Below are 14,892 nucleotides of genomic sequence, written 5' to 3'. Positions count from 1 at the left end.
TGTACTTGTATCCGAAGAGCAGCTGAGAGGAAGCACCGTATTTAATATAGTGGACGCACGCCAATTGGGCAGTCATTTCACCTGCTGTTTTACCAGGGTCAATAAAGGCCAAAAGAAGGCAGGACTTGGATGATCCTAAGTTAATTTAGGATTTTTATGTTGAAAGCAGAACTTCACCCAAACCAGTTTGATAACATTTAGCCTGGGTTCACATATATGCAGTGCGTTACATTGCATGTGATTCGCACAGGAACCGCACTGCATTCCTGTGCAAATCACATGCACTTTGTGTGTGGTGCGATTGGAGCCATACATTTCGTATGGCTCTAATCGCACCGCACCCACACCAAAAAGGTTCAGGACCCTTTTTTGGGTCCGCACTAGAATTGAATCGCATGGGTAATCACGCCGATGCGATCCGATTCTGCACATCGCATCGCCTTTTGTGGACCACTTTCGGGGTGTTGTTAACTTAATATACACACCTGCATCGGTTCGCATGAATGGGGTGCGATTCTGATGCAGTGCAGAATTCACAGAGAAACCGCTGCGAATTCCGCACCACATCAGTGTGAATCAAGGCTTAATGTTCTTTAACCACTTGCCCTCCAGAGGATTTACCCCCCTTCCTGACCAGGCCATTTTTTGCATTACGGCGCTGTGTTACTGTAACTGACAATTGCGCGGTCATGCAACACTGCACCCAAATGAAATTTACGTCCTTTTTGTCATATGAATAGAGCTTTCTTTCTGTGGTATTTGATCGCCTATGTGTTCTTTATTTTTTGCGCTATAAAGAAAAAAAAAAGGATGTGAATTTTAAGAAAAAAAACTATATTTTTTACTTTTTGCTAGTAAACATGTCCAGTAAAATAACTTAAAAAATCAAATTTCATCATAAATTTAGGCCAAAATGTATTCTGCTACATATCTTTGCTAAAAAAAAATCTAAATACATGTAAATTAATTAGTTTACATGAAAGTTATAGAGTTTACAAATTGCGGTATATATACTGGGAGTTTGTTTTTTTTTTACTAGTAATGGCGGTGATCAGCGACTTATTGAGGGACTGCGGCAGGCATTCTGACACTGGGGGGAACTGTTTTGGTGTCACTGACATCGCCAGTGACACCAATACAGTGATCAGTGCTAATAAAAAGCACTGACACTACTAATGGCACTGGGCAGGAAGGGGTTAACATGAGGCAATCAAAGGGTTAACTCTGTGCTGTTTTTCTGTGTGCTGAGTTAGTGCTTTCAACTGTAAGCACACTGATTTGTATGGCTCTGCTATGCAGAGCCATACAAAGCAGTTTGCAGGAGCTGACAGGGGAGAGAACTGTATTGTTTACATACAGTTCTCTCCCTCCGTCGGTAATGCTCGGCGATCACTGGGTGCCGAGTAATCACCAACTGGGACCAGGTGATTGACAGCCGAGGCCGCGAATAGCAGCACAGGTACCCGGAAAGCAAAATCAGGTATATATACACAGGTTTTTGTGCACCCCTGCTGCCCTGTAGTAGTATATCTAAGGAAAGAGGTTAAGAATAGAACTTACATTCCATATTAATAAATACACTATATTGCCAAAAGTATTGGGACACCCCTCCACATCATTGGATTCAGGTGTTCCAATCACCTCCATGGCCACAGGTATAAACATCAAGCACTTAGGCATGCAGACTGCTTCTACAAACATTTGTGAAAGAATAGGTTGCTCTCAGGAGCTCAATGAATTCAAGCGTGGTACCGTGATAGGTTGCCACCTGTGCCACAAGTCCATGTGTGAAATCTCCTTGCTACTAAATATTCCAAGATCAGCTGTTAGTGGTATTATAACAAAGTGGAAGCAACTGGGAACAACAGCAACTCATAAAATGACAGAGCAGGGTCAACACATGCTGAAGCACACAGTGCGCAGAAGTCGCCAACTGTCTGCAAACTCAGTTGCTAAAGACCTCCAAACTTCAAGTGGCCTTCAGATTAGCACAACAAGAGTGCATGGAGAGCTTCGTGGAAAGAGTTTCCATAGCCGAACAGCTGCATGCAAGCCTTACATCACCATGTACAATGCAAAACTTTAGATGCAGTGGTATATAGCACGCTGCCACTGGACTCTAGAGCAGTAGAGACATGTTCTCTGGAGTGATAAATCACGCTTTTCTGTCTGGCAATCTGATGGACGTCTCTGGGTTTAGAGGTTGCCTGAGTGCATTGTGCCAAGTGCAAAGTTTGGTAGAGGGGGGATTTTTCAGGAGTTGGACTTGGCCAGTGAAGGGAACTCTTTAAGGCATTAGCATACAAAGTTATGTTGGACAATTTCATGCTCCCAACTTTGTGGGAACAGTTTGGAGATGGCCCCTTCCTGTTCCAACATGACTGCGCACCAGTGAACAAAGCAAGGTCCATAAAGACATAGATGAGCAAGTTTGGGGTGGAGGAACTTGACTGGCTTGCACAAAATCCTGACCTCAGCCTGATAGAACACCTTTGGGAGGAATTATTGCGTGCTGTAAATTGCCCCCAGTATTGCTCCTCTTTCTGCTTTCTGGAGGGTGCCATTTTGTTGAAGCTCAGAGCAGTCACTTCATTATTGAAAACCCTTCCCTCTTCCTTGGTCTCAAAAACTACATGGCACGTTATGCAGTTAAAATTTCTACATTTCCAGCCTTGATTGTATATCTTGGCTCAGTTAGAGAGAAAAGCTGACAGAAGTTTTACAGTGGCGAAGTTCATAGGCTGCCCATGAGAAAGAAAGGAACGAATATCGGGGATAAGATAAGACCCTGTCCTTGAAAGTTTCTATTGCGTCTCCTTGGCAGCAGAATCCTGCCACCTCTACTGCTTTTCATTTCTTTTCTCCCTCCCTAATTTGAGTTCTTTCTACACTGTGTTATTGCGGTTGCTTTCTTTCCCCTTCAGCAACAGTAAATCTTATTGCTGTCAGCTGATCAGCCTCTAGTGGCTTTGATTTTAGGCACATTGTCAAGAATAGAGAGCAACTGAGCATGTGCAGAGTAGGGTGAGACAGTGCATTACTGCATTTTACACAGTATAGGCACTTATTTTTAATGTTTTACTTATTTCTACCTGCAGAAGGGGCCAACCTGAAGTGATCTATCTGGATTTAATTTTCCACTTTAATTAGTTCCAGGCTGTTTTATGACATTTTGATACTGGATCTGTTAGTTTTCCAAGTTGACCAGCATTTTGCCTTAAAGTGACATTAAAGGTTTGTTTTTTTTTGTTTTTTGTTTTTTTTTAATAACAAACATGTCATACTTACCTGCTCTGTGCAGTGGTTTTGCACAGAGCAGCCCCAATCCTCCTCTTCTCAGGTCCCCCACTTACACTTCTGGCTCCTTCCTCCTGCCTTGCTCCCGAGCCACTGCTCTGTGTGTCATACATGGAGCGTCGATTGGCCCCATCCCTCTCTTTCCTTATTGACTCACTGGCTGTGATTGACAGAAGTGGGAACCAATGGCTACTGCTGCTGTCTCAGCCAATGAGGACGGAGAGACCAGAGAGAGGCAAGGCTCTCATGTACATTGCTGAATTGAGATTAGCCTCAGGTAAATTTTAGGGTGGGGGGGGGGCTGGGGGCACTGCTGCACACAGAAGGTTTTTATCTTCATGCATAGCAGGCATGAAGGTAAAAAACCTTGACCCCTTACAACCACTTTAAAACAGATTCTTTTACTTTGGCCATTAAGGACCAAGTGACACCTTCTCTGCAAAGACCAACCCCCCACTCACTAATACATTGACCACACTCAATTACCACATGGGTGCCTAGGAAATACTTGATATTTCAGAGAGACAAAAAGTCTACTCCGTGTGGTTCTTAAAGCATAAAAAAAAATATAGTCTAATGTAAGAGTCCCATACACCAACCAATCCTCGTGCAATTTTCAATCGATATATTAATTCTTGTCAGAACAACAATATGACTTTCTTCAGCATGAGCTTCTCCACACCTCATGGGTATCTCCTCACCTTATATCATTGACCCCACTACAAAAGGAGGGTCAATTGCGCTTTTATTTTAGAGACCACGATCTTCTTCAGCATTCACCTGGTCATTACCAGTCTCCCAGGATAAGATATATTAAAAGGAAGCAAAGGAACATCCAATAGTGCAGACCACTAGTTTATTTCTATAAGAAGGTTAAAATTCCACTCACATGTTAGAAAGTTCATATATGCATGTCACAGGCTATTAGCATACTCAACTTTCCAAAATGGCATCTAAGCTTCGCCCAGTGTGATGAGGTCACTGCTCGAGGTCATTGCTTGCTCCTGAGCCACCTCTGTGTGTCTGTAAGACACAGAGTGTGGCTTGGGCCCCACTCCCTGCTCTCTCATAACTGGCTTTGATTGACATTCATTCCATTGGCTCTCACTGCTGTGTCTCAGCCAATGGGGGGGCCCGGGAAAGCCGCTGCTCTCGTGCACATCGCTGGATCAAAATTGGGCTCAGGGCAGCGATAGGGGGGCTGAGGGGGGAGCTGCACTCTGAAGATTTTTTGCAGACCTTCGGCCTTTAGAACCATTTGAATATTGTTTTGTGTCAGTTTGCAAGACTTTATTGTCAGACTAATTGTGAGCGTAATTAACATCTGTCAATCAGCATTGAAGGAGTAGGCATTGATAGGCCATCCAGGCTTGAGTTTGCAGTTGAAGGGGTGACAGTACTGGGGTGAATTATATAAGCTCCTATTTTTCAGCATTGTCCCCATTTAGGCCTCATTTACATGACCATTTTGTATTTACGGATCTGAACACAGCTGCATTGTTTTCAATATTCATACAGGTGCATAAACGTGTACTGCGTTCAGATCCGTAACCAAAAATCTGCGTCTGAGGACATCCATATACCATTGACGAAAAGGTCATGGCAATTTTTATGCATTAAAAAATTGATTTCATTACTAACAATTTATGCAGGAATCTTGCCTAATGATTTTTACGGCCGTGTTACAGCCATGTGAGTGTAGCCCTAAAGTGGCAATATAACAATGTTGATTTCTTTATTATACACAGATCTTCACAAATGTATATGTAAGGGTCTATTCACTGAAAAACTTCATGTATGAAAGTGACAAATAAACATTCTCACATACACAATGAACAATCGCTGTATTTTGTAAAATTATATTTCCTAGGATTGTAAAAGTCATCTAGTGGCCATAATGCGATATTTTCCCTGATTGAGGTATTTTGAGAAAAATACATTGTGACCACTAGAAGGTACTTGTGATCATACAGTATAATCATATTCCACAACATGTAGCAATCTTTCATTGTGTCTGTGCAAATGTTTGTCACATTCCAATAGCACATTTTTATACATAGACTACTTATACTCCCTATAAGATATACTGTAGACAGATGTGGAAGATTGACCTGGGTTTTATTTCGAAAGAAACTTGGCAGGAAATTCTACAATAGCTGTGGCAGGTTTCTTTCTCCATCACATAAATGAACTCTGATTCTTATTTTACGCATAGCCTATCATACTCCTGGATTCTTGTATAGAATTGGTCTGAGGGATGATTTCAGCTGTGCAAAATGTGGTTTCAATCAAACCTATTACATATAATTTGAAGATGCCTAAAATTATTGACATGTTGGAGCAGTCATTGCATCTATAAATACTGTCTTTAGCACAGCATTATGTAACATACCACTTACCTGTGTCCACTGTTACATTAGATACACATACTGCCTCCAGGTCACTATTCGCAGCACGTAAAATGAAGGTTTTCAAATAAATCTCTGACGCTCCTCCCTCTAAGGGGGGTTTTATGCCAGGGCACACATAACACAATTGTTTTCTGTGCCCTGTTCACGCCACAGCCCTGTCCTGAGGTTTTCACAACACACCGCACATCACTTCACTGTAGCTGTGATTTCATTGCCTCTGTTGTGAAGTTTGAAGATGAATTTCTCCACAATGCCTGCAGATACAGGGGTGAATAATGGCTAGCTTTAAAGTGCTTTAGTTGCTTGTTTAGAATATGTAGATTCTTTAATGTGCATAGTCGGAGTACAGGTTCCCTTTAACTGATACTTTTAGTTTAGCCTGCCTTGACCCTTTAAGATCCACAGTTATGTACAGTACTCTTATGTTGGACCCCAGTTTTTCCTTACTGCAAACATATAGCTTTCACATTCTGTTATTTTACTTTATCTCCTCTCCATAGATACAGAAGGCACATCAGTGAAGGAAATGGCTGAACTGGGTATGCAAACATGGAAGAGATTGCAGTAAATGACAAGTAGTTGTGGTTGGGGACGTGTTTCATTTTTGCTAGTTACATATAAACTTAGTGTATTGAACCGATACTGATTTCACCAAGGACACGGCTCTCATATGTCAGTGAGATTCACTGTATTGCAAATGATAAATCACACCAGCTAAAATGTTGTTCCATTTACTGCCTGAGCTTTCACTTATAAAGTATTGCGACAGGACAAAATCCCTAGACCCTCAAATGAAACGCTCACTGCCAGATGGGTTAAAAATAATTATAGAACAGAAGCAAAATTGGACCCACCCTGGTTTTCTGCTTGCGGCAAGAGATACGGTGTATGTCTCAAATTCTGCTGATCATTATTTTTTTTATACTGTACTTTTTTGCTTTCTAAATGGACCAAATACAACACAGCACATAAATGCAAAATGCAACTCCAGGCAGTGGACAAAAATCCATCAGTAAAACTTTCCTGTTAATGTTGTGTGGAAGTCAGCGGGCCCAATAAACTGTGCATGGTTACAGTGTAGCATATAGATTTGTGTGCACGGTGCCCCTAATAGAGAGAGGCTTCTTAGAGACCTCTTTTTATTGCAGTGACAGCTCATACCTGTCGCTCTGTCACTGTGTAGGCAGGCAGCGATACAGCAAACTATAGCAGCTTCTCTTTAGCTCCATGATCAGGAAGTGATTTTCAGGGGGAGAGAATTGTGCTGGTGGTGGATCAGCATGGAGCTTCCCAATACCTACCCCCTCTGTGGTTCATCCGGACACTCATCAGAAGGAACCTGCCAGATGCCAACTTCCCTCCCTCCGCTCAGCTAGGCAGAGGGAGGAGGCATTTTCTCCCAATTCACTCTGTCTCTAGTAAGTGTCTATAAAATTGTTTACCAGAGAAAGTCAGCTGCATGTGCAGATCTGTGACTTTTCAGAGCAAGCGGAGATCTGTGGCTAATATTTGTGCCACATTGTAGAGCAGATATTAGTCTATAGGGCAAAGAAATTGCAGTATTCCTGTGACAGATCACAATTTATTATACCTCACCCGATTTATTTCCAGGAATTCAATATCCTTAAGGACCAAATCTCCAAATACCAAAATGGACGGGACAATACTCCCTGGGTGAATAAACAAGGAGGCATTAGCTAAATCAGAGTGTCTAATATCTGAAGCTAATCTGTTGTCTTTAACCTGGTTAGAGATGAGATACCGCTTCACATTCATTTTCCGAATGTACTTATGAACATCCATAAAAACACCAAATTTATTCAAAGATTTGGGGGGAGCATATTTCAAACTATATACTGAAAATAATTGTAGTGTGCTAACTCCTCATTAAAAAGTGTATAAAACTCAAGTGAACAATATTTCAGTCCCCAATAAATCAAATGTGAAAATATGATAGTCCAATCCCAGATTCAAAATATCCTAGTATTGTGCTGCCATCCAAATGTACTTGTATTAAGGGCATACTCCCTGCTCACCTTAAGGATCAATCTACAAATTATAATAGGTCAAATGTGTTTTTTTTATAGGAATGTGTATTCACCATATTATAATCCATGTAATTTATTTATTTCAGGTACTTGTATAGCACCGTCAATTTACGCAGCGCTTTACATATATATTGTACATTCACATCAGTCCATAACCCTCAATGGGCATACAATCTAAGGTCCCTAACTCACATTCATATACAAGGGCCAATTTAGACAGGATCCAATTAACCTACCAGCATGTCTTTGGAGTGTGGGAGGAAACCCACACAGGCACAGGGAGAACATGCAAACTCCAGACTGGAGTTGCCGTGGCTGGGATTCGAACCAACAACCCTAGTACTGCCAGGCAGAAGTGCTAACCATTTAGCCATTGTGCTGCCCATGCTCCCAAGTGTATCTTCATTTACTATTAGCTCCAAACCATGCATGAAAAAACAAAATATATTCCATATTGCAACACCGTTTATATAAACTAAGCACTAAGTGAGCTAAAACATATACACTCACATTAAGCAAAAACACAATGTGCTCCACAGCAGAGTGATTCAATATTCACATTCTCCAATTTGTATACTAATCCATAGTGCTTCCCAACACCAATAGGTGCACCATACACTCACCGTTTTCCTTGACCTATATATAAAAAATAGGTCACAAACACTTAAATCGTTGATCGATTTCTGCTAATCCACTGCTCGCCTTTAGTGGCTATTTCCTTGGTGCTGGCCCTTTAAGAGACCGGACCCCAGAGTTCCCACTGCGATGGTATGTGAGAGAAGTCCTCTGTCATGTTTTTACGTTCTTACTTTGCAGGTCTTTGCAGTAATCACAAGACTGGTCACATAACTCTGAGGAAATTCTGAGACAGTTTGCTGTCCACTATTAACGCTTTCCTGTGAAGACTATAAATTCAGGGAAGCAGCACTGAGAAAGCAGGCACAAAGAGCACTGAAAGTTGTAAACTGCAAGTGCTTAAAGGATAAGTTCAGCTTTTTGTCAAAAATAATGAGCGCACATTTTTTTGCAGGTAAAAAAAAAAAGTGCATTTATTATTTTTGTCTGCAGGAGCCTGGAAAGCATTGCACCTCTGTCAATAGATCACTGATGCCATGCAGCTCTCCTGCAGACCTGTCAGAATATCTGCTTGCAAGCAGATATTCTGACAGGAAGCTTCAATAATCTACCATGGCACTCCACAACACCGTGGTAGTTCAATGAAAACTACAAGCCGTCCGCTGAAAGGCTGCCGAGACTTGTAGGCACTCATTGACAGTACTCTGTAAATGAGTGATGCGAGCCCCACACAGCCATGCTGTTTTCAAATCTGACAGACAGTACAGGGGCAGCGGGTGCAGCTGCAGCTATGGGAACATGTTACATGGTACACCCTAAAAAAGGGTGGAATATGTAACATTTTCCCAAAGATGAACTTATCATTTAAGTAAGAATGTTAACAAATAGTTTACTGGGGAATTTTTAGTTTATGGTGCTTAGTGATCATCTAAAATACTGAGGGTTTATTACTACTTTTAGTTCCAATAATGAGGTGCTGGAGGCAGAAGGGGACAGGACAAAATCATGAACTAATATTTTTGCATAAATGAGGTTTACTTTAAAGGAGCTTTCCTAGAAAGGACATCAGGAGGTAAGTAAAGTGTTAATCACACTTACCTTTGTACTGTTTTTCCAAGCAAAGAACCTTTGTAGACTGTGCAGAGTATATCAGTACCGCTATCTCAGTGCTGACTTCAATTGCAGGGAATAATTCCGTTCAGAAAATAGTGGGAACAGGAAGTAGAGAGGGTACAGACCAGAAGCACTTGCTAGAGTTCAGAAACCGAGATAGAAAAGGGAGAAATCTGTGCTAGTTTCTAATGTGAGGTGTAGCGGCTAGCACAATACCCTGATATTCAAAAAGTGCTGCGCATATCTATAAATATTGTGACAAACCAACATCATAGAATTATGAAAAATTATCTGAGGGTATATTATGTAAAACGACAATTGTGTATGTGATTGCAAAGCCAGATATTACTCAATCAAAATATATCAGTTTGTCCAATGCTCAATATCAATGTGCAATATAACATATACATAAACCAAACATTATATGCATAAATGTAAGACCAGATATTACCCTATCAGGGTCATAATACATAATATGCAATATTTGTATTGTGAATTATAAGCATATATCCCATGCACTAAAATAAAAATGTAAAAAAAAGAAAGTTTGTGTAAAGAAAAACATCCCGACTCCATATATAAATAAATAATCACACTTAGTCATGGGTCAGGTATCACACTAGAATTCACTAGTGCACACCACTCCGTGTAAAGGAAAGGGGGGCTGACCAGAAATATTTGACCCTCGTTTTAAAGAGTGGTCAAATACAGCTTTATGTAGATAGCCTTGTTAGCTCCTGCTTTATCCAAAGAGCACCAGCACACAACCGCAAAAAGTACTCTGATGCTCCATTTGAATCCACCGTTTACAAAGGTTTAGGCATCCAAAATTTTTGTTTCTGTCTTCAACAAAATTTTTCATCTTGTCCTTGAGCAGGACATGATGAAAGTTTTTTCAGGACAGAAACAAACAGTCTGGATGGTTAAACCTTTGCAAATGGTGGATTCAAACAAATGACAGGTTGTGTGCTGATGCTTCTTGCATATGAATTTAATTGTATTTAATCTTCTTATATCAGTCATAAAGGTGACATAGGCCTGTATGTTATTTTATTTATCATTGAACTCATGTTTGATTAGTAGTTTATCATATGTTTAAGCATCCAAAAAGTATTTTCTGATATGGCTAGCTAAAGGCAAAATCATACAGCCCAGAGGGGTTATGAGAATACAACGTTCACTTACTGTCTGTATAGAAAAAGCAAATCTATTTGAACAGTACATTGGTTCGATATCTAACCACCGTAACTCCTTAATTCAATTTGGCTGGAAATGACAAAGACGGCTTTGCAGCTTACTTTGTAGAGGTCACAGAGCAGTTACTGCCTACAGTTCAACGGTATGAATGTGTCTTCATGCTACAATTACTGCAGTGCAGACTCTTAATAGAAATACAGTACCTAGAGGGTTTAAGGTTCACTGCAGATGGTGAAACATTGCACTCAACATTGCATACTGCATTATAGGAGCTGTACCAGCTAGAGCAAGCTTTAAATAATTCAATTTCCCCATTCCCTGGAATTACTGCAACAGCAAAAATGGACAGAATTAAACTTGTGTATTTAAAGGATGCAAAATATATTTCATTGATGGTATTCTTAGAAGTTAAAACACTAGCATTTGGAATCCATTTACACCAGCAACTGTGCTGAATGCATGATGGGTGGTGTGCGCTAGAAGGACACAGCACTGAAGCGCCAATCTCAGCTCATCACACTGTTTTCTTTTTTCATTAGAAATGTATTAAAATGTCACAAGTGACATGGCATTAAGCTCTATTCACACGGCGGTGGAATGCAGCACTTTCCACCGCAACCTACTGCTCTAAAAAAAAAAAAAAAAAACGTCCTGCCTGCAGCCCTTCTTTCAGCATACACCAAGTGGGGTGAAATGACACCCTAGGAAACACTGCCCAGGGCATCCCAATGCAAGTGGTGTAAATGGACTCTTGGTAAGCTTTCATAAAGAAAAGGCCATTTCAAGTGTGCCATATCCCTGATTAGATAGTACTAAGAAGATATACAGAGGGCAGGACTTTTAAGGCACCACAAATTATTTTAACAAAACTAAAAGCATCATTAATTTATTCATACATATATTTTAAAGCTGTTGAGTAAATACAATATCCAGAATAAGTCAAGAGCATATCAAGACCCTGGAATACACATTTCAATCACCCACCACCAACCAGGTTGGAGCAGCAATATATACTGTGACATGTGGAAGTTAGCTCTCGTGGTAGATGAGTTTATACAGTGAGTTCATGTCAGACATGAACTATTTTCAAGGGCCTGGTAGCCCACCTTTATTAAAACAGCAGGAAGCAAAACAGTCCAACATAAGGTTTCCCATGAAGGGGATCCTCTCCAGCTTCAGCTGAATAGAAATGCTGGAAAATGTTGTGATACCTGGCTCATAAACTCGCTCAGCTTCAATGGCAGTACCACACTGCGCCTCTTATCATTCCAGCTCTCCTGGATACTTGGCTATCTGCCCTTTAGTCACAGCACCATTTTTCCCGATCCACCTCTGGACTATGGATTGGGATTCTCCTGACATGCCAATAGGAGCTGACCTGACTCCTGGAACTGAGACCTCTGTCTCTTGGCTTCTGGCTGAGGCCCTCTAACCCTGCAATGAGACCTTTCGTCTCCCCCACTGGAAGCTGTGTGTAAACTGGGAGCTCTATCTTTAAACCTGAGTATATAATGACACTGCACACCTGTGTACTCCAGCAAAACCTGGATATAGGATTATATGTTCCAATCCAGAACTGCAGAATCCAGAGAAAGCCAGATACACAGCTTCCTCTGCCCAGAAACACTATTCTGTAACGTCATATTTACCTTGAATATGAATCCTGTGTCACATTTTCCTATATTTTCACAGTGACAGAGCCTTGTTTTGTCACAAAACACACAAAGACAAAGGGGGAAAAAAACGCACAGTACCCCCTAATAACCAAAATTATAATGCTCCTTCAGTGGTTGTGATAGATATTATCAGCCTAACATATTTCTCAAATTCTAAATGTTCCACTTCATCAAGAGCTTAAAGGGTCAGTTTTACTCTAAAATATATAGCCAAAGGTATCAGGGTTCCCGTTGGTGTAGGAGGGGGTTAATGCAGAGAGAAGAGAGGTGAGAAAAACCCCAACATCCACTGCACCAAATAGGACCATCAAGAGTTTAACCTTCCTACAGTACAGTCTTTACATTTCCTTCACAAATATCCTTAGAATACCTATTAAATCTAGCACTGAATACCTACCCCATTCTTGTTGCTGAAAATAAGCAGAAACGTCTGCCTTGTGTATATATATATATATATATATATATATATATATATATATATAGAGTTAAAGGCCTTGGGCAAATTCAGCCCAGTCCTCAGTTATCAGTAATTTAAACTATCGGGATCTCCAGAGATGGGCTTATAGTGCAGTAGGTCAGAAAAGGTCTCACTCCCAGGAATTAAACCCCCTGTCGCACTTTGCGGGCGAATCACACGTCAGAAATCAGAGCAAGTCTAAGTGTCTATAGTCTAAATGTACTATATGTAAAGCACTGAAATACCTATTATTTTAATCAGTTCTCATTACAGTTGCATATATTGCTATATTAAGTTGGCTTACATGGGAAATTTTGGCTGTGTGTTAAATGACACGTTATGGGAGTTCTGTCGCTTTAAACAAGTTAATAGTAGGCTTCAGAACTAACTGAAGCTTATAGAAAGCCTGCTGATGCCTGCTAGCAGCATGTGGAAGGTGCCAGTCAGCATTACCATTTTAAAGTGATACTAAACCCAGGACCCTGCATTCACTAAATCTGGTCTCCCACAGTACACAGAACATGGAAATTCAATTACTTTAGTAAATATAAACTGTTAAATACCTTTTCCCTTGTACTAATATGGCGTCCTCAAGGGAAGTCACGTGATTTGTGACGCAACACGTCGGAACGGCATACGGAGTGTGGTGACGTCACATCCGGCGTGGACCCCATATTGTACACCCATACATGTACACCCATCCAAACCATGTGGTTTAAATGCTGATGATTCTTGTATTACATGTGAGTGGGCATTCTGGCTTTACATTTTAGCAATAAAAAGTGTTGACTTATTACACTATGGGAGTATCTTTTTGTCCTTCCCCATATGGGTTGCTATGAGATGGCTACATACAGTGGAGCATTTTAAAGAGAGACCAAAAGACAGGAGTTTCATTGGTGAACAGGGGGATACCACCATCATTGCTGAGACCCGGTTAAAGATCAGAGGCATCTTCAAGGAGCATTTTTAAGTGCATTCTTCTAGCGCATTGGCCCTGCGGGGTCTATGTGTGGAGGTGGCAATCCAGCTGGTGACGGATTCATTTCCTGAAACCACCTGCACCTGAAGTTGATATCTGCATATGTTCCACAATTATAGGACTTGTTCTTTACGTGGACTTTTCTTGTGGTCATTGTCACTATTGTTAATGTATTTTTCTTTACGTGGACTTTTCTTGTGGTCATTGTCACTATTGTTAATGTATTTTTTGAGATTGGTTGTTTTTGGGGTTTATATGCACACACCTTAGTCACAAGGTGCCTATATATCATTCATGGTTTTCTCCCACGTATGGGATTGATCGGATTGGATGGCATTTCAGTGGGGCACGTTTTTTGTTCCAGTAGATTTATTTGTTTATGAAGGTCACTTTTGTATAGTATCACATCATTATCACTTTCTTATTCAAAATTATCCTGAGTGATGACTATTACAGTATCATATATAGTACAAATATCTGTGTAGCGTCTCTGTTTAGCCGAGATGATTAATATACTGATAATCACTGAGAGCAACTTCCTGACATGTTTTGTGCGATGGCACGTTATCAATGACGAAACATGTCAGGAAGTTGCTCTCAGTGACCCTACCACATGGATTCCTTATCTGGCCAGGTGCCAATTAGGCAATTTAAAGTGTAAGTGTCATTACTTTATTTTTTTACACATTTCAATAAAGCTGTGTTGCACTATGGAATCTTTTGTGCTTGGGCTCTTTCCTCTATGAGCCCACCTTTTAAGGAGCCCTTTGGATGACATGCTAACTACTGGCCCCCTCTGGGGGATTCCATCTATACTACACACATCTGTGTTTTTGAGCTTTGGATCCTTGATGACATCTTGACCGCTGGTTCCCCCTGCTGGATTCAGATCACATCATTTTACTTGGATACACTGGCTGATATACTACAATTCCTGGTGGTGCTCATCAACCGATCCGAATACTGGATGTCCAACCATAGATGATCTAGTATCATCATTATATGCGCAATAATAAGCATTATCTGGTTAGTGCATTCTACAGCTATATCTACCACCAAAGTCACCATCCAATATTTTAAATATTAGATAGACTGTCACGATTTATCACCTATCTGTATTATTGTGTAATACCTG

At 40.7% G+C, this 14,892-nt stretch overlaps 1 protein-coding gene across 2 annotated transcripts in view; it reads left to right on the top strand.

The window, feature by feature from the left end:
• The window catches only part of CCDC92B (coiled-coil domain containing 92B), an 84,425-nt gene that overhangs the window by 19,032 nt on the left and 50,501 nt on the right, over positions 1-14,892 (top strand). The window contains exon 3 of one of the 2 annotated variants that reach the window (XM_089683775.1): positions 6,209-6,247. The exons of the other annotated variant lie outside the window; for it this stretch is intronic. Within the exon in view, the coding sequence (XP_089539901.1) occupies positions 6,209-6,247 (39 nt within the window). The remainder of the gene's footprint in view (positions 1-6,208; positions 6,248-14,892) is intronic. 2 annotated transcript variants of the gene reach the window in all.

Source organism: Staurois parvus, unplaced genomic scaffold (assembly GCF_062004578.1).
Source record: "Staurois parvus isolate SC_StPar_1 unplaced genomic scaffold, SC_StPar_1.0 ptg000321l, whole genome shotgun sequence".
NCBI classification, from domain to species: domain Eukaryota; kingdom Metazoa; phylum Chordata; class Amphibia; order Anura; family Ranidae; genus Staurois; species Staurois parvus.
The sequence above is the reverse complement of the archived record's forward strand: the minus strand, read 5'-3'. Positions and strand labels throughout refer to the sequence as shown.